The following is a 27,232-nucleotide window of genomic DNA, read 5'->3' as shown; positions in this document are numbered from 1 at the left end:
AGATGTGCTGCTGTTCATTTGTCCACATGTAACACCCATTACACCACATGACAGAACACCCATTACACCACATGTCAGAACACCCGCACATGCCAAGAAACATCAAAACATACAAATGACTATATCATGCACAAATACACTCTTCCTCTCCACTACCACCACACACCCATCTCCTGAAGCATATCCATAATCATATCCCTCACTGCTCCTTCAACAGGCTGAAAGACAACACACTACTGCATGTCAGACCCCCTGACATCCATCTCTCTGATCCCTCTCTCCCCCAAGAGAACAGAGTCCACCTGGCCACAATCTACCCCTTCTACATTACCAAAGGCAGATGGACAAACACATTGCAAGCATCTATCCAGGATGTAACTCTCACCTCATACTATTCAAAACATTAAGGAAGACTGCATTGTACACAATTATGCATACCAACAACACATGTATCTGTATATTATATGGGGTTCATGGGAAAACTCCCTTCCAGCCATGGCATTCTTCAGGGAGACAGGACTGCTCAGCCAGGCAGTCTAGGGAATGTTATTACCATCACAACCCTAATTTGGGTGGTAGCCCAGTATAGGTACACACCTATTCCAATCCACCACCCTTGTTTCTCTCTTAGCTCCTTGTGGATGAAGGGTCATCCTTGTTCCCTTCCCATTACCCAGGTCAGAAGTAATGCAGCAAGACACAGCACATCTATGGTAGGGCCTATTCACTTACACACCTTGCATCCCCTCATGCAAAAAATTGAAGAGAAATCCCTTCAGACTGCATCAAAATACTGTCCATACACAACTATCCTCCACTTACCCCTATCCCCTGCCATCTCCCTTATTCAACAGACATCTCTTTCTCAATGCACCCACATCCATCTCATTCTCAGTCATCCACTCCAGTTCACTCCATCTACCTATTCTTCCCACAACTATTTTGCTAATCTTTCTTCACTAATTCTTTCCATGTGTCCAAACCATCCCCATTATCTTTCATCAGCCCTATCTGCCAGCTCCCTTTCTAAACCTACTCTCTTCCTTTCACTCTATCCTAATTTGTAACCCTACCATACTTCCCAAAGCACTTCATCTTGATCACATTTAAACGTTTCCTTTCTGCCTCTCTTAACTTCCAAGTCTCTCATAGGTGTGATCACCCATCTCTGCATTCATTCCCAGATGCCCATTTCTCATGACATTTTTCAATCCCAAAAAAAGACATTTACTTCCCTTAATCTATACTTTACCTCCACCCCACCTCTTAACTTCTTTCCAAAACATTTTTTTATTCCTTTCAAAGGTTTGTCACACTACTATACATTTACTCTCCTCTTTGCCAATACTTTATGCTTTGGTTCTTTTTTTCTTATACCTTTCATATGCTTCCTTAATTGTAATTTGCAACCAACCCACACATGTTTGCTTCTTCTCTTCTACTACCATTTTCACATCATCCCACCACTCACTATCCTTCCTTCTAATACCTCCCATCCTCCTTGTTCCACATACTATCTTTGCACACATTGCCATTTCCTCCTTAAAACACACCCATATCTATATTTCATCATCTCCCACATGTCTCTCAGCTTCTGGTATTCCTTCTTCTTTTCCTTCTCATTCAAAATGTTTACTTGCAGCACCTCTCTACCTTCCACCCTTTTCCTCTTTCTCCACTTCTCTTCCACCAAAAAATAATTTGGGCACTCACTCCCCTAAATACATGGACACCCAAAATTATTCCTATCCTTCCTTTAGATATCACTACATAGTCCATTAATGCCTTATCAACCACCCTTTCCCATGTATACTTATGCTCCATTCTTCCCAAATACTGTGTAAGATATCATCAACTCTCTAAACACATCTCCAACATAAACTCACCACTATGATTTTTACCTGGCACTCCAAACTTGCCAACCACTCCATCTATTGGTGCATCACTTCCTCCAGCACTATGTTCTCCCAACACTACTACACTGACTTTCCTCCCAAAACTTTAAATCTATCCAAAAAGCCTCCCTTTCCTCTACATTTTTCTCTTTACTACACCCATATATGCTTATAGAGACCCACATTCTCCATCCCAATTCCACCTTCATCCACATTAACCTTGAACATACATCCCTCAACTCCACCATGCACCTTCCTATCACTTACCAGCAACTATTCTTGCTCCCCTATCACTCCTGACACTCTCTCTACCACACTTCCAAACTTAAAATCACTCCTCCATCTCAACTTAGTTTCAGTTAATGTTAACCCCTTCCATACGGTGCCGCACACGTAGGCGTCATGGGGAGCGAGTGTATTCGCGAGGCTGCCATATCGGCGTCTTGATTATATTTATTGTAGTCGCCCCTGTGTTTTTACATTCTCTCAAATGTGCCCTGAATCCCATTCTCTGTGGTATTCAAAATTCGCGGGTGAAAGAGAGAACGATCGATATAAGCGGTGACTATATTTTATGATGCGAGTATTATTACGACACGTCGTACGGCTGGCATTGGCTGCTGCCACTGAGATCTAAGTCCATGACGCCTACGTGTGCGGCACCGTATGGAAGGGGTTAACACTTCCATCTTCCTCCTCAAAAACACACTTAATATATCTCCCCTTTTAATCTCATCTGTTATGTCGCCTTGGTTAATCAATTCATATATGGATAGAGTGGTGCGAGAGGTAAATTCAAGGGTAATGGGTCAGGAATTGGAGATGGTTAAAGAAAATGGAGAAAGGTGGGAGATAAGCTATTTGTTTGCTGATGACATTGCAGTTGTGGTACATACATACATATACCAAGGCTTTTTCCCCCTTCCAAGGGAGGTAGCCAAAAAGGGAAAGGCATAAAAACACTCCCACCCATTTCATCCCTAAATACACTCCACACCCCTCCCACCCTCCCTCTCATCTGAGCACCTCCTGGATGACGGGTCATCCCTGCACCCTGCCCACCGCCCTGGGTCAGAAGCATTTGTGGTAGGATCAGAAAAGGGATTGAGGAAGTTCGTGAGAGCTTGGAAAGGTGTGTGAAAGAAGGAAGTTGATGATAAATGTGGGTAAAAGTAAGATGATGAGATGTAAAACCAGAGAAAGTGGCAGTAGACTGGAAGTGAGATTGGAGGAAGTGGATAGTTTTAGATACTTGGATGCAAATGTGGCAGGAAAGGGAGGAGTGGAGATGGAGGTAGAATACAGACTGAGAGAAGCAAGTAAATGCCTTGGGGGTTTTAAAAGTGGGAATGGATTTTATGCCTTTTTTTTTTTTTTTGGGCTAACTCTCTTGAAAGGGGAAAAAAGCCTTTGGTATTTGTATGTACATATGTACTTTTGACTTTCTCCTCTGGTATACCCTCCAACCTTAGGCCCACCTCCAACACAGCCACAAGTGATGTGTCATTAGAAAACAATTGGTTCACCTCCCACTTCTCTCCATTCTCACTAATCACACATGTCTTGTTGCATTGCTTCTGACTCAAGCAGTGCTTCTGACCCTCCATCCATGAGGAGCAAGATGAGAGGGGAACAAGAGTGGTGGATGCGAGTGGAATGGGTGGGAATGGGCGTGTGCCTTGGTTGGTTACATCCCTTACAAGGGGGAAGAGGCCTTTGGTATACAGATCATTCCTGATGACACTTTTCCATTTAACCACACACATATCTCATCACTTACCAACACAGCCACACCATTCATTCCTTCACTTCACTCCTAAATTCAAACTTTTCTTACCTTTCAGTTTAGTCTCACTTGATCCTAACATTCTTTCTCTTCATAAACATACTACCAATCTCTTTTTTACTCATGCTTGTTTCACATCTTCACACAATCCAATGTCCAATTACTTGGGTTATGGTTGGAGTCTTCACAGGTGGAACTTACAGAAAGGGGGAACCTAAGCCCCCTCACTAAGCCAATTAGTTACCCTCTATGATGCGTAGGAACACTTTGGTGACAGTTATCCCTCAACCAAACGAACAGAGGAAGACGAACAGGTGGAAAATAACAAGTGGTAAAGGATACATTCCAGGGGAGGGTGGGGGATGGAGGTGGGGGGCAATAAAATAAAGCTGTTCAGTATTCCTCTATGAGAGCACATTTGTCCATGAATACTGAGTGGTTCTGGTAAACAGGGATGCCCTTGAAGTCCTCAAGGACCCCAGTACATAAACAAATTAAAAACAAAAGAAATGCGAGGGTGGGGGTAAAAACAAATATATACAGAGCATAAAACACATATTAACATAAAATATATATTTACAAAAAGCATACATACATATACCAAGGGCTTTTCCCCCTTACAAGAAAGGTAGCCAAAGTCAAAGATATAAGTCCACTGACACCCATTTCATCCCCCACATACTCCACTCCCATTCACCACCTCTCCCTCCCTCTTTTCTTGGCTCCTGGATGATGGGTCATCCCTGCATCTCACTCACTACCCTGAGTCAGAAGGTTTGAGAGATATGTTGGCATTGAGTGAAACTAAGTTGAAAGGGAGAGGCAAGTTTGAGTTTGAGAGTGTAGTTGGGTGTCAGAAGTGAATAGAGTATGAGGGAAAGAAGGGGTGGCTACACAAGTACTATTAAGTGAAGAGATGGTAAGTGTGTGATGGAGTGGAAGGTTTCTTCAAGGTTAATGTGGATGAAGTTGAAACTGGGAAGGGAGATGTGGGTCTTTGTAAGAGCATATGGGCCTGGTAATGAGAAGTGTAGTGAATTATATTTTGATACAGCCCAAAGGCATTTCTCCATGTATTCTCTTTTTTTCTGCATGAGGGGATGGAGAGGGGGGGGGGGGGTCACTGATCAAATGAAGCGGCCTTGCTGTGGACGTACCATATCTTGCTGTATTGCTTCTGATCCAGGGCAGTAGGTGAGAAGCAGGGATGACTTGTTATACAAGAGGAGCCAAGAGAAGAGGGAGGGAGGAATGTTGAATGGGAGTGGAGTATGTGGAGATGAAATGGGTGGGAGTGGATATATGCCTTCAATTTTGGCTACCTCCTTTGTGATGGAAAAAAAGCCCTTGGTATTTGTATGTCATTTTGAAAAATTAAATTCTATGGCATGCATAAGAACATAAAATATATTGGATGATAAGCATGTAAAATATGATTTTTTTTTAACTTAAAATTACATATACACACATACCAAAATGTGAAAATAACAAAATATCATAAGTAAATAGATTCAAACAAATTACACCATAAATTCAAATTCTTTTAAGGCTTAAACACATTCATTTGCAAACACCCCAGGATGCATAATGTACTTATATATGGTATATCTTTCCTTTTTGTTAGATAGGAAGAAATAAGATAATAATAATAATTCATCTATATACTACAGGCTTCTTCCTCCTTATAAGGGAGGTAGCCTAGTCAAAGGAACGCACCCATTCCACTCCCATCCACCACCCTTGTTTCCCTCTTAGCTCCTCACGGATGACAGGACATCACTGTCTCCTGCCCATTGCATGGGTCAGAAGGAATGCAGCAAGACACAGTGCATCCATAACAGCGGCACTTCACTTCACTTACACAGTGAATTCTCTCCCCCATTCCCTTGTGCAGAAAATACAAGATGGGAAGGAATCTCTTTGGACTGTGTCAAAATATCATCCATACACAAACAACCTCCACTCACCTCTATCCCCTGCCTTCTCCCTTACTTGTTCAACAGACATTCCCCTCTTGCTCAAAGCCCCTTTCACCCCATCCATTCATCTCATTCTTAGTCATCCCCAGAAGTTCACTCCATCCACCTCTGCTTTCCACACCTCTTTTGCTTATCTTTCTTCACTTATTCTTTCCATGTATCTAAACTATCCCAATAAGCTTTCATCAGCAGTCTGCCAGCTCCCTTTCTACCCCCATTCTCCTCACCTCATTCTATCCAACCTTATAACCCCTATCACACTTCTATTAACTCTACCTGCCTCAAAACCACATTTCCCATTCTAGTCATGTAACACCTACCACATTTACAAAAATCTTCAGCTCAAAAGCAGTCTCCTCCTCTCTGCCTCCCTTATATTCCAAGTCTACTCCATACAATAATGGTGGCTATGATCCTTCATATACACTTCCCTTTACTCTATAGTTAATTTTCACATTCAAAGTTCCATTTACTGCTACTGGTATGTCTATATTCAGGTCAACACCCTGAACTAAACAGTATTAATATAGAATCAGCCTGGCAATAGAAACCAACTATCTCACAAAAAATGAGTACATTATAATACACTGTCTTGTGCACTCTGGACTGGGGCAATGTATTCATTTCAATCTCAACCACTAATTCCTCGTCTTTGCCAAGTACTCTTGCATTTACTTCCCATACCACTCCATCCACATACACACTGAACTAGCATGGCAAATTCACAGATGATACAACCATACTTTTACTCCTGCTATTCCCACATCCTAGTACTAAATTTTTTTTTTTTTTTCATTTTCAACACTTCTTATATCATACATTTAAAATAAATTCTGCAATGCTTCTGTCAACCCAGCCTTATACTTTTTCCATGGCCATGAAGATCCAGACTACATCATTACCTTTGCTTCATCTCTCTAACTATATACCAAGGGTTTCCCCCCGCCCCTTACCACAGAGGTAGCCAAAGTCAAAAATGCATATATCCATCCACACACATTCCACTCCCATCCACCACCGTTTTCACCCTCTCATCTTAGCTCCTTGTGGATGACAGGTCATCCCTGTATCCCATCCACTACCCTAGGTCAGAAGCAATGCAAGATACAGCACATCCACAGCAAGGCCACTTCACTTAATCAGTGACCCCTTCTCCCCATCCCCTCATGTAGAAAAATAGCAGATGGAAAGTGGGTAAAAGTAAGGCAAGATGTACAAGGGGAAAGGCTGGCAGCAATTTGGAAGCAAGTCTTAAAGGAGATACGCTGAAGGAAGTGGGTAGCTTTAGGTACTTGGGGTTGCATGTGACTGGAAAGGGAGAAGTGGGGGTAAAGTGTTGATTAAGAGAAGCAGGTAAATGCCTTGGGGGTTTAAAAAGTGTAATGAGAAATGGTCATTTGGGAATGGAAGCAAAGAGGAGACTATATGAAGAGGTGATTGTACTGAAAGCACTGTATTGGGCAGACACAGAATTTAAGAAATCCAGAGATAAAGTGTCTGTGAAGTATGGTAGGGGTTACAGGGTTGGATAGAGTGAGAAATGTGGAGGTGAGGAGGAGAGCAGGGGTGGAAAAGGAGATTGCAGATAGGGTTCCTGAAAGAGTATTGGGATGATTTGGACACATGGAGAGAATGAGTACAGAAAGATTAAAAGAGGTGTGGAAGGTTGAGGCAGGTGGAGTGAACATGAAGGAATGACTGAAGATAAGATGGATGGATGGATGAGATGAAAGGGGGTACTGAGCAGGAGGGGGATGTCTTATGCAGGGAAGTGAGAAGGTGGGAGATAGGGGTGAGTGGGGAATGGCTGTGTATAGATAATACTGTGATGCAAGAGAGTGAGTGGAGGATGAAGGGGTTAGGAAGTGGTTATGTGTGAAAGATTTAGCTTCATACATACATATACCTTTTGCCCCTTTCCTCTTTCTCCATCTATCCTCCACTCTCAACTTACCTTCCACCAAAAAAATGATCTGATATTCCCCCGCCCTCTCCCCTTAGCACATGTACATCCTTAACTCTTCCTATCATAATCCTATTTACCACTACATAATCCATTAACGCTCTATCTACCACCCTCTCCCATGTGTACTTATGCTCGACTTTCTTCCGAAACACTGTATTTGCTATCATCAACTCTCTTCCAACACACATTTCCACCATCAACTCTCCACTACAATTTTTTCCTGAAACTCCACATTTCCCAACCACTCCATCAATTGGATCATTTCCTACCCTAGCAGTACTATTACATTGACATTTCTCCCTAAATTCTCTATGCACTCTTTTAATGAAAATGAAAAGGAGAAGGAGTACAAGAAGAAGCTGAAGGAGGAGTGGGAGGGAGTGAAGGATAGAGTAGAGCTAGGTGTGGAGGAGGAATGGGGATGGTTCAAGGAGGGAGTCACAAAGTGTGCAAGAATGGTGTGTGGAACAAGAAGGACAGGAGGAAATAGAAGGAAGGGTAGTGAGTGGTGGGATGAGGAAACAAAGAAGGTTGTAGAAGAGAAGAAGCGAGCTTTCACAGTTTGGTTACAAAATAGGAGGAGGGAGTCACATGAGAGGTACAAAGAAAAGAAAAGAAGTAAAGCAAAAGGTAAAGGAGGCAAAGAGGAGAGCAGATGTGAAATGGGGTAAGAGTATGACAGAAAATTTTGAAAGTAATAAAAAGATGTTTTGGAAAGAAATTAAGAGAGGAAGAGGAGGCAAATCAAGTAGAGAAGAAAAGGTAAAAGGTGCAGATGGAGAGATGATAATGGAAGAGAAGGCAGTAAGGGGAAGATGGGCAGAATATTTTAGGGAGTTGCTAAATATGAAGGAGGATAGGGAGGGAAAGATAGCTGCAGTGGGAAATGCTAAGAAAATGAGAGTGATGAGTGAGGAAAATGGAGGAGAAATAGGGAAGGATGAAGTGAAGGCAGTTGTTAAGATGATGAAAGCAGGTAAGGCACCTGGTCTGGATGGATGCCATGCAGAATGTCTGAAAAAGGGAGGTACAGTGATGGTGGACTGGTTGGTGAGGTTATTTAATGTTTGCTGGAGAGAGGGTAGAGTGCCGGAGGACTGGAGGAGTGCCTGTATAGTTCCTCTTTACAAGGGAAAAGGGGACAAGTGTGAATGTAGTAGTTTCAGAGGGATTAGCTTGTTAAGTGTAGTTGGGAAGGCTTATGGGAGGATCTTGATTGAGAGGATTAGGAGAGGAACAGAGGGAGTAATTGGTGAGGAATAGTGTGGATTTAGGACGGGTAGAGGTTGTGTAGATCAGATCTTTGTGGTAAGACAGATATGTGAGAAAGCTATAGGAAAGGGGAAGGATGTTTTTTGGGCTTTTATGGATCTGGAAAAGGCTTACGATAGGGTAGACACAAAGGCACTGTGGGAGGTTATGCAGATCTACGGGATAGGAGGAAAGCTTCTGGGAGCTGTCAAGAGTTTTTATGAGAGTAGTAGAGCTTGTGTCAGGATTAGAAATAGAGAGAGCGAGTACATACATACATATACCAAGGCTTTTTCCCCCTTCCAAGGGAGGTAGCCAAAAAGGGAAAGGCACAAAAACACTCCCACCCATTTCATCCCTAAATACACTCCACACCCCTCCCACCCTTCCTCTCATCTGAGCACCTCCTGGATGACGGGTCATCCCTGCACCCTGCCCACCGCCCTGGGTCAGAAGCAGTGTCGCAAGACACAGTACATCCACAGCGAGGCCGCTTCATTTAATCGGCGACCCCCCCTCTCCATCCCCCTTTGCATATAAGGAGAGGACGGGGAGAAATCCCTTCGGGCTGCGTCAAAATTTACTCACACATACTACCCCACCCCCCACTTCCCCGCCCATTCCTCCTCATGCAGTCACAACATCATCCATATACAACCATTCTCCATTCACCTCTGTCTTCCGTCCTCTCCCTTCCTTCCTCAACAGACATTCCCCTCTTCCCCAAAGCCCCCTTCACCCCATCCATCCACCTCATCCTAGGACGTCCCCTCATGTTCACTCCCTCCACATCTGCCTTCCATACCTCTTTTACTAGTCTTTCTTCACTCATTCTTTCCATGTGTCCAAACCATCCTAATATTCTTTCATCAACTCTATCTCCCAAATCCTTTTTCACCCCTGTTCTCCTCCTCACCTCCTCATTTCTCACTCTATCTAGCCTAGTAACCCCCACCATACTTCTTAGACACCTCATCTCAAACACATTCAAACTCCTTCTCTCTTCTTCTCTTATGTTCCACGTTTCTGCCCCATACAGTGCTGTTGGCACAATCACTCCTTCATACAGTCTCCTCTTCGCATCCATTCCCAAATGTCTATTCCTCATTACACTCCTCAAACCACCAAGGCATTTACTCGCTTCTCTCAATCTACATTCTACCTCCACCTTCACTCCACCTTTTCCTGCTACACTTGCACCCAAGTATCTAAAACTATCCACTTCCTCCAGTCGCTCTCCCTTAATGTTCACTTCCAGTCTACTGCCACTTTCACCCCTTGTACATCTCATCACTTTACTTTTACCCACATTTATCTTTAGCTTTCTTCTATCACATACTCTCCCAAACTCTGCCACCAGCTTCCTCAATCCCTCCTCTGACCCTGCCACAAGCGCAGTGTCGTCCGCAAACAACAGCTGGCTCACCTCCCACTTTTCTCCATTTTCTTTAACCATCTCCAATCCCTGACTCACTACCCTAGCATTCACCTCTCGCACCACCCCATCCATGTATAAGTTGAACAGCCAGGGCGACATAACGCATCCTTGACGAAGTCCCACCTTTACTTCAAACCACTCACTCTCTCCATTTCTAATCCTAACACATGCTCTACTACTCTCATAAAAACTCTTGACAGCTCCCAAAAGCTTTCCTCCTATCCCATAAATCTGCATAACCTCCCACAGAGCGAGTGGTTCGAGGTAAAGGTGGGACTTCGTCAAGGATGTGTTATGTCGCCCTGGCTGTTCAACTTGTACATGGATGGGGTAGTGCGAGAGGTAAATGCAAGGGTAGTGGGTCAGGGATTGGAGATGGTTAAAGAAAATGGAGAAAAGTGGGAGGTGAGCCAGCTGTTGTTTGCGGACAACACTGCTCTTGTGGCAGGATCGGAGGAGGGATTGAGGAAGTTGGTGGCAGAGTTTGGGAAAGTATGTGATAGAAGAAAGCTAAAGATAAATGTGGGTAAAAGTAAGGTGATGAGATGTACAAGGGGTGAAAGTGGCAGTAGACTGGAAGTGAGCATAAAGGGAGAGCGACTGGAGGAAGTGGATAGTTTTAGATACTTGGGTGCTAATGTGGCAGGAAAAGGTGGAGTGAAGGTGGAGGTAGAATGTAGATTGAGAGAAGCGAGTAAATGCCTTGGTGGATTAAAGAGTGTAATGAGGAATAGACATTTGGGAATGGATGCGAAGAGGAGACTGTATGAAGGAGTGATTGTGCCAACAGCACTGTATGGGGCAGAAACATGGAACATAAGAGAGGAAGAGAGAAGGAGTTTGAATGTGTTTGAGATGAGGTGTCTGAGAAGTATGATGGGGGTTACTAGGCTAGATAGAGTGAGAAATGAGGAGGTGAGGAGGAGAACAGGGGTGGAAAGGGAGTTGGGAGATAGGGTTGATGAAAGAGTATTAGGATGGTTTGGACACATGGAAAGAATGAGTGAAGAAAGACTAGTAAAAGAGGTATGGAAGGCAGATGTGGAGGGACTGAACATGAAGGGACGTCCTAGGATGAGGTGGATGGATGGGGTGAAGGGGGCTTTGGGGCAGAGGGGAATGTCTGTTGAGGAAGGACAGGAGAGGACAGAAGACAGGGGTGAATGGAGAATGGTTGTATATGGATGATGATGTGATGCATGAGGTGGAATGTGCAGGGGGGATGGGGGATGAGGTAGTATGTGTGAGCAAAATTTGACGCAGCCCAAAGGGATTTCTCCCCGTCTTCTCCTTTTATGCATGGGGGGATGGAGAGGGGGGGGTTGCCGATTAATGAAGTGGCCTTGCTGTGGATGTGCTGTGTCTTGCGACACTGCTTCTGACCCAGGGCAGTGGACAAGGTACAGGGATGACCCGTCATCCAGGAGGTGCTAAGATAAGAGGGAGGGTGGAGGGGGTGTGGAGTGTATTTAGGGATGGAATGGGTGGGAATGATTTTATGCCTTTTCCTTTTTGGCTACCTCCCTTGTAAGGAGGAAAAAGCCTTGGTATATGAATGTACATACATATACCAAAGGCTTTTTCCCCCTTACACGGGGGGTAGCCAAAAAGAAAAAGGCATAGAAATACTCCCACCCATTTCATCTCCCATATATTCCACTCCCCTCCACCCTCCTCCCTACCACCTATCTTGGCACCTCATATCTACCCATTTCTCATTCCAGTTACTATTCTGTTCTCAAGAACTTAGGCAGATACACACATACATACACAAATAGCTTTTTTCCTTCCCCCCTTAAAAGAGAGGTAGCAAAAAACAAAGTCATAAAATCCACTCCCACCCATTCCATCCCCACATACTCCACTTCCATTCACTTTCCTCACTCCATCTTATCTTGGCTCCTCCTGAATGACTAGTCATCCCTGTATCTTGCCCATTGCCCTGGATCAGAAACAATGTAGCAAGACACAGCTTAGGATATACAAGATTTGTGGTAACCCTGGGTGTTTTTAAAGTCAATAAGTCTAGGCTAGTAAATGCTGAACAAATGAAAAGTAAATACATGGCAGCCCCACTAGATCACTAGATAAACTCTTAATATCGATTATTTGATGTCTAATATGATCAAACCATAAAGCAAACTTATATTCTTTTGATTCTAGTTAACACATAACATACCACTGATGCTGTCTCCTTCATGAAGAAGCAATGTCGGAGGAAAAATTAAATTATATACAATTATTACATCTACAAGAAATATTCTCTACTATTCAACAATCTTTGAAAAGATCAGGTCTGCCTACTTCAAATATGTCATAGAACATATTATGGATAAAACTACAATTTGTTCCCAACTATTGAGAAGGCTTACCTGTTTGAGGACATCAGTGAGGTGCCTCTGTGCTTTCTTCTGTTGTAGATCCCTGAGCTCCTGAAGAGACTGATGACCTACTATGTTGTTGTTGTCTGGGTTTTTGGGTGGTCGCCCTCGTTTTCTCTTCACGGGCACTTCTGCCTGGTTTGCCGATCTTATGCTCAACTCCTCAATCATTTTCCTTGCCTGAAACAGACACTACATGGTTAGATATTCGGCATAACTAGACGAAAAAGCACCTTCACCACCAAGTAACTACGCGGACTAAATAGCACATACAGAAGCCAAGGACAAAAGGCATACCTTCTTATCCTCCATAAGTTTATCTACCTCACATTTTCTCTTCTTCTTCTTCTTTTTCTTTTTGCCAGCTGAGGGGCTTTTCCTTTCACCCTCACCCTCTCCTTCTTCCTCCTCTTCCTCCTCCTCATCCTCCTCTTCTTCCTCCTGCTCCATGGGTAAGGGCGAACATGCTCGTTTCTTGGCTGGACTGAACCGATTTAGAGCCTCTTCTATTTCTTCTGGTTTTTCGTCTTTTAGTTTATAACTTCTTGGTATAGGTGGGCTGAAGAGAGGAGATGAACATATAAAAATACTTACTTATATACATCAATCTATATACCTAGACTTCTTTTTTTTGCTATATCGAGGCATGCACCCACCCTCCATCATCCCACACCCATATGTCCTCCCTTTTATCTTAGCTCGATGCTTACATACATATACCAAAAGGCCCTTTCCCCCTTATAAGGGATGGCCAAACCACGATATACACCCACTCTTCTCTCGCCCTACATCTATCCAACACTCATTTGTTGTCCTTTTCATCTTAGCCCTTTCTGGATAAATGGTCATCCCTGTGCCCTGCCCACTGCTCAAGTCAGAAGCAATGCAGCAAGACACAGCACATCCACAGTAGGGCCTGACAGCCAAAGCTGGAGTGCCCTCATTATTTCATTACATGGTGTTCCTCCACCTTCATCCACAGAAACAAAAAGTAATCACTCTGGGCTGTGCCAATTTATAATCCATTCACAACCAATCTCTACTCATACCATCTCTTGTCCTCTCCCTTCCCTGTTCAACAGACATTACCTTTATACCCACAAGGTCCCCTTCAAACCATCCATTACTCCCATTCTTGGGATTCCCCTCATGTACACTCCTTCCACCTCTGCTTTCCTCTCTCTCTCTCTTTTTTTTGCTATTCTTTCTATTTCTACTCTTCTAATGTGTCCAAACAATCTCAGTACTTTTAATCAACCCTACTTGCCAGCCCCTTCCCCCTCCACCTCATTTTGCACTAAATCCATCCTCATAACCCCCACTAGTCTCGTTCTGAAGCATTTGCAAGATGCAGTGAGATGGAAACACTCCAACCTGTGGCAAGGTAGTGACAAGTGATTTCATCATGACAATCCACCAGTGTACACCACCTGGTGTGAGGGTTTCTCACCAAAAATGGCTTGACCCCACTTATCCACCCTCCCCATTCACCCAATCTTGCACTCTGTGATTCCTCCACCACCAAATGAAGAAAATCCTCAAAGGAAATTGTGGATGAAGTTAAGAATGGAGGTATTAAATAGCATATCATTGCAAGTTCCAAAACAGTTTTGTACGGAGGAAAACACATCTGAACCAGTGCATTGTTTCACATAGAGAATACTTTTAAAGTGATAAAAGTGTAACATGTAAGACCATCTAAATACAATATGACAGAATTCCACTTTCTTTTGGGTATCCCCTCATATGCATAAACTACCTGATCTAGTTTTCAGTCCAATATCACAAATTCCACCCTGAATTATGGAAGTAGGAATTCAAGTCAGTATGCTCCTACTACAAATTTGACTCCATGACAGGATTCAAAGTGCTTCCATAAATAGCAATAATCTATCTTATTCCAACAGCTTGTATACCTATCTATGTCTACAAATAAACATTACTTAAATATATACAAAATAGCTGTACCCAAAGAAAAATATGCTTTGTAACTTACCTGTCTGCATTTCTTGACTTTTTGTTACGTAGAATAATGTGCTTGATAGAGTTCTCATTAATTACACCTGAGATAGGAAGTGTGATGGATGGCACCGGAGGAGGAATTCTTACTCTTAAACCCCATATACTAGTTTTCTTCTTGATTTCTCGACCACTCTTAAACCTGCAAGATTAATAATTTGACTATATAATTGGCTTTGTGGCAAAACAAATGAGAATGAGAAAAGGAACAAGAAGTATCTCAAACTCTCACTCACACACACACACAAAAAAATATCACCAGACTGTAGTGATACTATTTCTACAATGATAGTACCACTACATATGTAAGCCCATACCAAGCAAGCATTTATCATTGATATCTGACACCTTGAAGACATCAGTGTAAAAAGACAGAAGATTAGTCACACATGACTTACCCTTGGAGAACCCATGCTGTGAGACATGAATCAAATTACGTCTCTCAATGTGATCTCTGACTCTATTAGCTATTATTGATTCAGGCATTTTACCTATAACTGATGTCAAACTGCTTGGCCTGTAGTTACAGACGATTTACCTCCCTTTCTGAAAACAGGAATAATGTTTGCCTGCCCCCAAGCATTAGGTGCAAAACCAGTGTCTACAGACTTGTTAAATATTTCTGTTAACTGGTCGTAGATTTACAGTCTTTAAGCATATTTGATATTTTTTTGTCTGGACCTGAGGATCTTGTAGCTTTAAATCTATCAATCTGTTTAACTACTTTTACCTTACTAATCTTGCGACACTGCTTCTGACCCAGGGCGGTGGGCAGGGTGCAGGGATGACCCGTCATCCAGGAGGTGCTCAGATGAGAGGAAGGGTGGGAGGGGTGTGGAGTGTATTTAGGGATGAAATGGGTGGGAGTGTTTTTATGCCTTTCCCTTTTTGGCTACCTCCCTTGGAAGGGGGAAAAACCCTTGGTATATGTATGTACCTTACTAATCCTGATGTTTGAGTCTACTTCCTTCATCCCCCACAGAAAATAGGGTCGCAGACAGGTACCATATCTAACCTCTCCTTTGTATACACCAAGAGAAAATGTTTGTTAAACGCCTCACTCATTTTTTCCTCCAATTCACTCATGATGTTTTTTGTCATTTTTAATTGAGCCTATCCTTTCCATATTTTTTCTGTAGAGATGAAAGAAGACTTTTGGGTTGGATCTCGCTTGTCTGACAACCTAAACTTCATAGTTACATTTCACTGTGCACGTGTTCTTTTTAACCAGTCTTACAATGTCACTATATTTGGAGCTAGGATGTTTCCCCACTTTTTATTCCGACGTAAAGTCCTCTTTTTATTCCTATTTCATTTTTCAGCCTGTCCATCACCCATTCAGGAGTATTCATTTAATTGTAGTATACAGGAAAGGCACAACACTCATTGGGTCGTCTCCTATTCTCTAATTTTCTGACATACCTAGATTCAAATTCATGTACAGTTCCAAGTTGATTAATATTTTTGATTTCCAATAATATTATTTAGATCTGAACTTGTGTATTGTTTGAACCTGAGATATCACCTACACTATTCCACATATTTACACATCTTTCTGGAAAACTATTTCTTCACATCCTTTCAACATGTGGTCTTTCTTAATTTACTTGTATGACCTGTTACTGCCCTCCTCTCTTTAATCAGTAGTGTCTTGTGACACTGCTTCTGAACCAGGGCAGTGGACAAGATACAGGGATGACCCGTCATTCAGGAGGTGCTAAGATGAGAGGGAGGGTGGAGGGGTGTGAAGTGTATTCAGGGATGGAATGGGTGGGAATGATTTTATGCCTTTTCCTTTTTGGCTACCTCCCTTGTAAGGGGGAAAAAGCCTTGGTATATGTATGTATGATCTGAGCACTATAATCATGTCACCTCTTTCTCTTCAATCTTTCAAAGTTGGTAGACCCAGTACTTTTAGTCTTTCTTCATATGGTTTATCTGCCTGGCTGGAGACCAGTTTGGTTGCTGCCCTTTGTATTCTCTCCATCTTGCTTATATCCTTCACTGTGTGGGGACTATACTACTAACACATATTCCAGTCTTGGACACATCAGGTTTCAATGGATTTATTTTATTTTATTTTTCTATTTATTTTTTTCCATTTCTTCATCCATATAATGAAACACCACTTTAATCTTCTGCAGTAATCCATGTCTTTTCCACAACAGGCCTCCGAAGAATTCATATATTTCTCTCGTTCTACATATTTTGCAACCAGTCCATACTCATTCCTTCTCTACTACAACCTTCTTTGCTTCATCATCCCACCAATCATCCTTCCATTCCCTCATCCTCCTTGCTCAAAAAACTTCTTTCCAGGTGGACAGTAACTTCTCACAACAGGCACTCAATGAAACAATTCTATGATAAAACTAATAGCACATTATTTTGTGCCTGCTATATCAACAATACATCACATAGTTTATCTGAAACACTATTAGATTACCAAATTAGAATTATCAAACTTTCGTTTCCTTAATGTCGTAAATTTTCAACTTTTTCAAACCGAGATATCCTACCTCAAAAGAGGTAGTTTCTGCAGTTCAGTCCTCAACATTACATTCTGCCTAAGAGTATTATGAATATTCTAATTACCCTGATTCTGTTGCATCAACTACTATGAGAGCACACCTTAACCTCCTTCTTTTGTCTTAGTCTCCTGACTTATTCTTGCTGTTACTTTTTTTCTTGTTACTGTTTTCTATTTATGCTCAATTACTTTCTCTTAGCCTCTCCTTTTCTAAACTATTTTATGCTTATTGTCAATTCTGAACAAAAATTTTAAACTTTCATTATTTTATGCCATGATGGTATGCATATTCTATGTCCCTGACTTATAGTAGGAGAAGGTGGGCAGCTACCAATTCCCAGCACATCACAAAAAGGTAGATGATGTAGTTATAATTGATAGGAGAAGTCTGGAGTCCAGTCTGGAGACTGCACCTCCGGCCAGAGGCAACAATGATGGCAGGTTTTGAAGATAGGTTACAGGGAGACAATTCTTTCTGATTTTCTGATACCCACATCCCTGGACCCCCTCACGTCATTAGTCCCAGTTAACAGTGATCATCCCCAGAGACAATTCTCGAAGCGCTTACCTGGGTCTGTTGGCCTCCAGCACCCGCAGCACCTCATGCATTCGTTCATGCACCTGCAAGTTCTGCAACTGCAAACCAACAACCAATCATTTAGGAGTCACACTAGAGGATCATGCAGTCAGTCATTTTTCTGTCATCAATCCAAGATTTCAATACTGTAACATATGGAGTAAACATGTAGTTGGAAGTGACAAGAATTTATATTTCAAAACTGAATTAGCCTTTGGCACATTTATAAAAATTCCATAAAATACACAACAGTAAAGACAACACACAGAAGGAAGACCATTTCCAATAATCCTCTATAACCCTTAGGTAGGGGATATTGCAGCTTTAAATTAACACATTAAGACATTTAGTTACTAAAACTATTGTACTCATACTTGATGATGATGATTCACTTTAACGTCAAGAACTCCCCCCCATCTGAAGGCTGGAATGGTGACCCTTAAAGAGGATTTCGTAGTGTAGAGTTTAATGAACCATGCCCTTGGTCCAACTCACTCGCAGCAGGGTCTGAACCACTGTCACCTCAAACTTCATCGTAAATAGCGACACTCCCCTACTTGGCCAGCAAGCATTCATATCCATATTTAGAGAACTCAAAAATATTTACAGGTCTGAACTGCCCCAGGTGGTACTGTCCCATTCCATGGTTTATCATTTTGATTTTTCAAATTTCAAACTAATACCATTCCAGTAGCCTTAAAAATCACTGTTCTATGTTTCAATGGAAAGAAAATCATTATGATAAATAGGCTTTCGGAAGATACATGCAAAGAGAAGGTTGGATGAAGGAATTATTGTAGCCATGGTACTGTATGGAGCAGACACTAAATACCAGAAAAGCAGAAACCTTGAATGTGTTTGAAACATCTACCTGACTCCATTCTTTTATAATTCACCTCCACTCCTCCATTCACCACAATATCTATATATCTATATACCAAGAGCTTTCTTCTCCATACAAGGGAACTAGCCAAGTCAAAGGCAAGTACTCACTCCCAACCATCTCACCTCAACCCACTCTACTCCCATCCACAACCCTTTCCTCCCTCTTAGCTCCTCATGGATGACAGGTCATCCCTGTATTCCGACCACTGCCCTGGATCAGAAGCAACAGCATGACACACCACATCCACAACAAGGCCACTTCATGCAGAAATAGAGAATACCACCTGTGTCAAAATATCATTCATACATTACCACACCTTCCCCCATCCCCTCCCTTCCTTGCATCACAGTATCATCTAAACACAGCCATTCTCTATTCACCCCTATCTCCTACCTTCTCCCTTCCTTGCTCAACAGACAATCCCCTTTTGCTAAACATCTCTTTCGCCCCATCCATCCATCTCATCTTTGGTCATCCCCTCAAATTCATTCCCTCCACCTCTGCCTTCTATGCCTCTTTTACTAACCACCGCAACATGCAACCCCAAATACTCAAAATGCTCCACTTCCTCAAGCCTCTCACCCTTCATAATTACATCCAACCTGCCATTCCTCTCACACACATACACATTCTACAATCAAGTCATCAACTACTTATCTCTTCAGAATCAGCTCCAAGTAGCATCACCTGCAAACTGGATAAACTCCTATACCCTTCCACCCTCACCTACCAATTCCAAACCTTTGCCTAACACTCATTTACCTCCCATTGTACCAAAACAACAAAGGTGGGATGAAGAGTTGAATGCAGTGGGAGCAGAAAAAACCAAGCATATGAACATAGTTGCTAAGAAATGGGAAAGCAAATGCGAGGTACAGAATAAAGAGGTTGTAAGCTGAATAAAGGTGCAAGTAAACAAGTCAGTGGATGTAAGGGGTAATTGTTTGCTGGAGAATTTTGAAAAGAATAAAAAGTTGCTTCTCAAATGAAAAGTTTGATATGGGAATGTGTTGGGTAGATAGAAGGTAATGGGTGTAGGACTGAAGTTAAGGTAGGAAAGGGAAGGTGGATAGAATATTTTGGAGAGTTGTTCAATGTATAGGAAGAGAGATTTTCATGGGGGCAGTGGGAGATACTAGGAAAATGACTGTGATAGGAAAGAATGGTAGGGCTATGGGAAAAGCAAACATAAAGAACTATCTATCTATATACCATGGGCTTTCTCTTCCAAAGTCAAGGCACACACCCATCCCACTCTAATCCACCACTCCTCACCTCCTCATTTCTCACTCTATCCAGCCTAGTAACCCCTATCATATTTCTCGGGCACATCATCTCAAATACATTCAAACTCCTGTCTTACATTCCATATTTCTGCCCCATACAGTGCTGTCAGCACAATCACTCCGTCATACAATCTCCTCTAAGTATCCATTCCTAAATGTCTATTTCTCATTACACTATTTAATCTCCCAAGGCATTTACATACCTCTCTGAACCTACATATTAATAAACAATTATATTTTTCTATGATTCCTTCAATTCTTGCATGTCATCCAACATATGATTGTTGTTTTTGTACCTTATATCAAATCATTGTAATGCTTCCTTACTCTCTCCTTCCCCTATGTGCTGCCCTTTGCACCACTCCTCATACTCAAACACACTTCCTCTCTCCTTTCCTAATCCATTCATTTGCAGCTATTCAAACAAGCAAAGATGTCTCATTCAGAATTTCTTAAACAAGCAAAGATCTCATTCAGAATTTCTTAAATTAACATAAAAGAACCCTTTTCATTCCCCATTCATATTTCTATTGCCTCCCTATTTGTCTATCAATTTCCTGAAAGCCATGAATAAGTGAATATATTTCAAGAAGAAACAGGAAAAAAATGTAAGGATCAAAATGTAGGTGTCTTTACATGATTCCAGCAACATTTAAATATAATATATCCCATTCAACTTCATAAAAAAAACTTACCCCTATTGGTGCTTGTAAACACTCCCAGTTATCATTAATCCATTGTGTGATGGAGTTTTCAAACTCAAAATAAGTTTTTGAGTCTTGGAGGGTTAAATTAAATATAGCGAGATGAACTACATCCACCCATTTCATATCAAGTCGATGAAGAAATTCATTTCCTTCGTTACATAGGGCACACACAAAAACATAAAACCTGAAAGTAAAAGTCAACAAATCAGTCCTCATTTTGACAGCAACAAATAAATTTATATGTAAAGTTCTTTGTAGTATGGATGTTATATCAAAGACTAAAAGAATCATTGACTGACATGAAAAGTGTGCCAACATTACTCCTATCACACCCATCCAATAATCATCACAATCATTAATGTTCAATATCTGCTCATCTCTGAAGACTAATTTTTGCAATAGGCCAAGGCAAAAGTAGGTCAATAAGATGAATAAGCCTATGATAAAAACACACAAGAGTAGGTTCAAGAATAACATAAAGGTTCAGTGGACAATTTGTTTCAGTCACATGCATGGAAATGTGAGACAATGACTCCCTCCCCCTTTTTTTCCCATAAAGTCAGAGCACCAACAAAGTTCTAATCATACATACATACATACATACATATACCAAGGCTTTTTCCCCCTTACTAGGGAGGTAGCCAAAAAGGAAAAGGCATAAAATCATTCCCACTCATTCCATCCCTGAAAACACTCCACACCCCTCCACCCTCCCTCCCATCTTAGCACCTCCTAGATGACGGGTCATCCCTCCACCTTGTCCACTGCCCTGGGTCAGAAGCAGTGTCGCAAGACACAGCACATCCACAGCAAGGCCGCTTCATTAAATTGGCGACCCCCCCTCTCCGTCCCCCCATATAAAGGAGAAGGCGGGGAGAAATCCCTTCGGACTGCGTCAAAATTTTGCTCACACACACTACCTCACCCCCCCATCCATTCCACCTCATGCATCACAACATCTTCCATATACAACCATTCTCCATTCACCCGTCTTCTGTCCTCTCCCGTCCTTCCTCAACAGTTCTAATCAAAATGTCTTAATCCTTTCATACTCATCTAAATGACTACAAGAAACTCCTCCATCACCACCTTACCTATCACCATACAGAAGTGGATAATGTAAACAGTCAACACAAGCTTCGTGAAACCACTGTCGACACCGCTGGCACTGCAACATACGATTGTACCATTCGCCAGGACCACCACAGTAGCAATATGTCTGCTCTTCATTGCTTTTGTGCCCTTGATCCCAGTGCAGGGAATTTAGCTGTAAAAGAAAAATTACTCACTTTACTTTGTTCTTGTTGTGGATGTACTAAATCTTGCTCCATTGCTTCTGACCCAGGGCTGTGGGTGGGATCCAGGGATGATCAATGTGAGAGGGTAGGATGGGAGTGGGTATGTGCATTTTGATTTGGCTACCTCTCTTATCAGGGGGGGGGAAGCCTTTGGTATATAGATAAAGACAGAAAATGGGGAAGGAATACCATAAGCTGAGAGAAGTGTAGAGGGTGAAGGACTGAGTTGAGGTGGGAGGAGAAGAGGAATGGGTTTGTTTCAAGGAGGAAGTGACAAGGTCTGCAAAGATGGTATATGGGATATGGAGGATGGGAGGTAATATAAGGAAGAGTAGTGAGTGGTGGAATGATGAAGTGAAGATGTAGTACAAGAGATGAAGCAAGCATACATGGATAAGTTGCAAAGTATGACTCAGTAAGAATACCAGAGGTACAAGAGAGGGATGCAAAATGTAAGCTAAAGGAAGCAAAGAGGCACATCCATCCATCCATCCATACACCAAGGGAAGTAGCCAAAGTCAAAAGACATATACCCACTCCTACCTATTTCATCCCCACAGATACTATCATTTACAACCCTTTCCTCCCTCTCATGATGGGTCATCCTTGTATTCTGCCCAATGCCCTGGGTCAGAACCAATGCACCAAAAAGGACAGCAAATGTAAAATGGGGTACGAGTATGATGGAAAACTTTGAAAAGAATAAAAAGATGTTTTGGAGTGAGGGGGGCTCTGGTAGAGGTTAAGGTAAAAGATGCAGATGGACATATGTTAATGGAAGTGATGGCAGTAAGGGGAAGATGAGTACAGTATTTTAGAGAATTACTGAATGTGGAGGAGGACGGGGAGGAATTAATTGTGGCAGTATGAGTTGCAAAGAAATTAACTGTAACAGGAGAGGAAAATGAAAGATATATGAAAAGATGAGGTGCAAGGAGCTCTGAAAAATATGAGAGCTAGAAAGGAACCTGTGTTGGATGGGAGTCATGAGGAAGGTCTGAAGAAGGGAGGTACAGTTATAGTGGATTGGCTAGTGAGGTTGTTTAATGAGTGTCTCAGGGAGAGATGAGTGCCAGTGGACTGGAGGAGTGCCTGTATAGTTCTATTTTTTACAAAGGAAGAAGGGAATAAATGTGAATGTCGAATGTAATTTGAAAGGTATATGGGGGGTTGTAATTGAGAGGATTACAAGAGGAACAGAGGGAGTTGGTGAGGAGCAGTATGGATAAGGTAGAGGTTGTGTGAATTGATTTCTATGGTTAGGTAAATTAAGAAGTTTTTGGCAAGAGGCAAGGATGTGGTTGGGCATTTATGGATTTGGAGAAGGCTTAAGACAGGATAGCCTGGAAGGCACTGTGGGAGGCATTGCAGATATATGGGATTGGGGAAAGCTATTATGGGCAGTCAAGTTTTTACAAGAATACTAGGACTTGTGTTAAGACTGGGTATGGAGAGAGTGGTTAGAGGTGAAGGTGGGGGTGCATCTGGGCTGTGTCATGTCACCATGTCTGCCCAATATATACAGTATGGGGTGGTACAGGAGATAAATGGGATGGTGATGAGCAGGGGATTGGAGATAGAAACAGTGGAGGGAAAAGGGACACTACAACAAACTTTCTTGATGTACCAAGTCTGATACAGTACACTATCCTGCATAATTAGTCTTGACAAGCCACAAGATTCAATCTACATCACATCCTATCACAATTCATAATGGTAACCTCTAGGTGTCGGTGATCATTCTTACATACTGGCTGCCACAAAACAGAGCTTTCCAGTTAAAGGAAAGCCCCAGCTATTTTATTGGCTATCTCCATTATCCCAGAAACAGCAGAAAGCATTATTTTTCCTTAACCTCTTCCATACAATGATGCCTAAGTAAGCGTCACGAGCTGCAAGTAGGAATGCGAGGATGCCTGTGATGACATCCTAATTACATTTATTTTGTAGTTGTAGCTGAGTGACCTCCAAATTCTGTGAACTGGCTTCATCACATTTTGTGTTTATTATTACTCAAGAGTGAAAGACAACAAGAAAATCAGTAGTTACTTTATATTTTTTAACACGAGTAAAGTGATGCATCATTGTACATCAGGCATCTGATGCTGTGAGCGAGAATTTGACTTGTATTGAAGAGATTAATGCTGCTGGGTAATTTATATCAGTTAAGAGTTAATAATAACAGGCCATACATAGATTTAAAAATAAACTCATCTAATGTGTCCCTCTCATATCCATGTCTCACTAAGTCATCTAATCACATACACAGTATCAAAGTATCTAAAATTCTGCAACAAGACAATTACCATATTACAGTACAACAGAGCCACAATACTTACATCATATGGCAGTGCTAATTTGACATTCTCCTCTTGCTGTTGTTGAGGTCGGGGACGTTGTTTGCGAGGGGAGTTCTCCCTTGACTTTTTCTTCTCTTCCTTCTCCATCGCTGAGTTACAGGCACAGCGTGGGCATTCCCATTGACTGTCTGGCTCACAGAACTCGTTGCCTATACGAGGCTGTAAAATTATGTAGAAATGTTTCTTTCTACCTTATATGATAATTTAAAATTAAGTAACACTACCAAATATAGGTAAACTAATGCCACAACACATTGGTAAATTAAATCTACAACCCACTATCAAGCGAAAGATTTTTTTTCTGCATATTTCGACCACTCGACCATTTTTTCTGCATATTTCGTGCTGTGTCTTGCGACACTGCTTCTGACCCAGGGCAGTGGACAAGGTGCAGGGATGACCCGTCATTCAGGAGGTGCTAAGATAAGAGGGAGGGTGGAGGGGTGTGGAGTGTATTCAGGGGTGGGATTGATTTTGTGCCTTTTTCTTTTTGGCTACCCCCCTTGTAAGGGGGAAAAAGCCTTGGTATATGTATGTATGTATGTATTTCGACCACTCACTATGGTCCTCTGCTGAAGAGGACCACAAAGTGGTCGAAATATACAGAAAAAATATTTCACTTCAAATCTTATTTTCCAATAGTGGGTTTTAAGTTTAATTTCCAAACACATTAACATTTTCATTTTCAACAGATGGCTGTAATACTACTGAAGCATCTTCAGAATTGAAAGAATTGATCCAGTTTTTGTCATTCAATTAGACAATGTCCCTAGTGGCAAGAACACTTGCAAGACCATGGATAAATATGAACCTCAAGATCCCTTGCTGTGAAAACATTTAGGCCAAATAAAACTGCATGTTGGTTCTTGATTTGCTTTTCATTGTCTGGATTCTTTTTCAGTTCTGAGGAAGAATCCAGATGGATATGAAAGTTTCTCAAATACATTAAGAATCAACAGTTGTATGCTAACACTGATTGGAGCAGTTGCAAGGAAAGAAATTAAACAGGGAGCAAAGGGACTGAAAGATCCACAATTAACCAAGTCTTCTAATGATATGAAAAACAGATGTGTTAGCTCAAGCCAATTAGTCATATGAGTGCAGACCATTGGAAACTGCAGAGGTTAATAGTGCTCTGGGTGTAAACTGGAAATATATCAAGGGAGGTCATGTCAATTTATTTAAGAAAGAAATGTGGAAATATGTGAGCCCAAAAAGTTTTATAAAATTTCACAATAATGGCAACAAAGTGGTATGTGTGTGTGTATATATGTATGTGTGTATATATGTATGTATGTATGTATGTATGTATGTATGTATATATATATATATATATATATATATATATATATATATATATATATATATATACACACACACACACACACATCAATAATGAGTGCACTTTGTTCCTGTATGTAAAAAATTCCAATATTTGCATAGCCAATATGATTCACCATTAGAAAAAGGATTAGATCTTAACTGATCTTGGGAACACACCTGAAACTTGGGGGATTTACCTGCAAGCAATCCTGATGATAGCCCTGGTCACATATGTGGCAGAGAATGATTTCATTGGTTTCCCAGCTCTTGGATGACTTACAGATAACACAAAGGTCATCTGATTCTGGTAACTTGAGCTTTGTTAGGTCCTTGTATAGGGACCAATGAGCAGTACTATCCTCAAACTGCACTAAACATCTCTCATTCTCAGCATCCACCTACATGAATAAAAGAAGAAATATGAGTTAAATACATCTCTCATTCTCAGCATCCACCTACATGAATAAAAGAAGAAATATGAGTTAAATACATCTCTCATTCTCAGCACCCAACTATATGAATAAAAGAAGAAATATGAGTTAAATACAAATTCAATTTTAAAGGAGAGAAGCTAGAGGAAGTGAAGATCTTAAAATAGCAGGAAGTGGAGGTGGAGGTAAATTATTGAGAACTGTACAATTTGAGTCCTGACTGGCAGCATTCAAGTTTATAATAAAGGTATACATATACTGTAAAGCCTTTTTTCCTTTATAAGGGAGGAGGCCAACCAAGTCATGCACCCCTCTAACAACCAGTTTCCCCTTTTTATCTTGGCTCCTTGTGGATGAAGGACCACACCTGCTCACTGTCTGGGTCAGAAGTGATACAACAGGACACACCATCTCCACAGAAGGACCAAACAGACAAAGCTGGTTTACCCCCGCTGCTTCATTATATGACATGGTTCATAATGCATTACATTCCCTACTTCAAGGAGTCCTTCATAAGAAACTGCCATCCCAGCCCCTTCAGAGAGGGGGGTAGTTCATGAACTTGAAACATAATCTATTGGGAGGTCATGATTGGTCTCCCACACTGTTTGTACATGGAGTGAGGCTGAGCTTACTGAAATGTCTTGGGAATTTGTACATGGAGTGAGGCTGAGCTTACTGAAATGTCTTGGGAAGTCACATGTTTGCTGTACTGGAGGGGATATCTCATGAGAAGTTCACAGGAGTTTAGTACGTTGAGTAGTTACTCTGGGACTCCTACATACATATACCAAGGCTTTTTCCCCCTTCTAAGGGAGGTAGCCAAAAAGGGAAAGGCACAAAAACACTCCCACCCATTTCATCCCTAAATACACTCCACACCCCTCCCACCCTCCCTCTCATCTGGGACTCCTACAATCTTAATATGCTGATTGTGAGTGTAGTCATATGGGTGGTAGGTATTCAGGTCTGCTCAGTACATATTTTATTAAGTCAGAGTGGTTGGAGTTCTGATATGTAGATTTTATGTTGTCTTTTCAATTTTTTGAATACTTATTTCTACTGTAAAGTCTGAGTGCTTCATTTTTGTTCTCTTGGAGAATAGTATGTTGTGTCTCT

General features: G+C 41.6%; 1 protein-coding gene across 6 annotated transcripts in view; it reads right to left on the bottom strand.

Moving 5' to 3' along the window:
• Positions 1–27,232, bottom strand: part of Pcl (polycomb protein Pcl) — a 73,527-nt gene that overhangs the window by 25,583 nt on the left and 20,712 nt on the right. For 5 of the 6 annotated variants that reach the window (XM_076174437.1, XM_076174436.1, XM_076174439.1 and 2 more), the window contains exons 4-11: positions 25,880–26,080; positions 24,339–24,518; positions 21,796–21,968; positions 20,690–20,885; positions 17,814–17,881; positions 14,693–14,857; positions 12,994–13,255; positions 12,688–12,876 (exon numbers count right to left, since the gene is read on the bottom strand). In XM_076174437.1, the coding sequence (XP_076030552.1) occupies positions 12,688–12,876; positions 12,994–13,255; positions 14,693–14,857; positions 17,814–17,881; positions 20,690–20,885; positions 21,796–21,968; positions 24,339–24,518; positions 25,880–26,080 (1,434 nt within the window). The remainder of the gene's footprint in view (positions 1–12,687; positions 12,877–12,993; positions 13,256–14,692; positions 14,858–17,813; positions 17,882–20,689; positions 20,886–21,795; positions 21,969–24,338; positions 24,519–25,879; positions 26,081–27,232) is intronic. The other variant, XM_076174441.1, reaches the window with a different exon arrangement.

The sequence above is a fragment of the Oratosquilla oratoria genome, chromosome 36 (genome assembly GCF_046742065.1).
Source record: "Oratosquilla oratoria isolate Oo_2021 chromosome 36, ASM4674206v1, whole genome shotgun sequence".
NCBI lineage: Eukaryota > Metazoa > Arthropoda > Malacostraca > Stomatopoda > Squillidae > Oratosquilla > Oratosquilla oratoria.
Note: the sequence above shows the minus strand (reverse complement) of the source record. Positions and strands in the feature narration are given on the sequence as shown.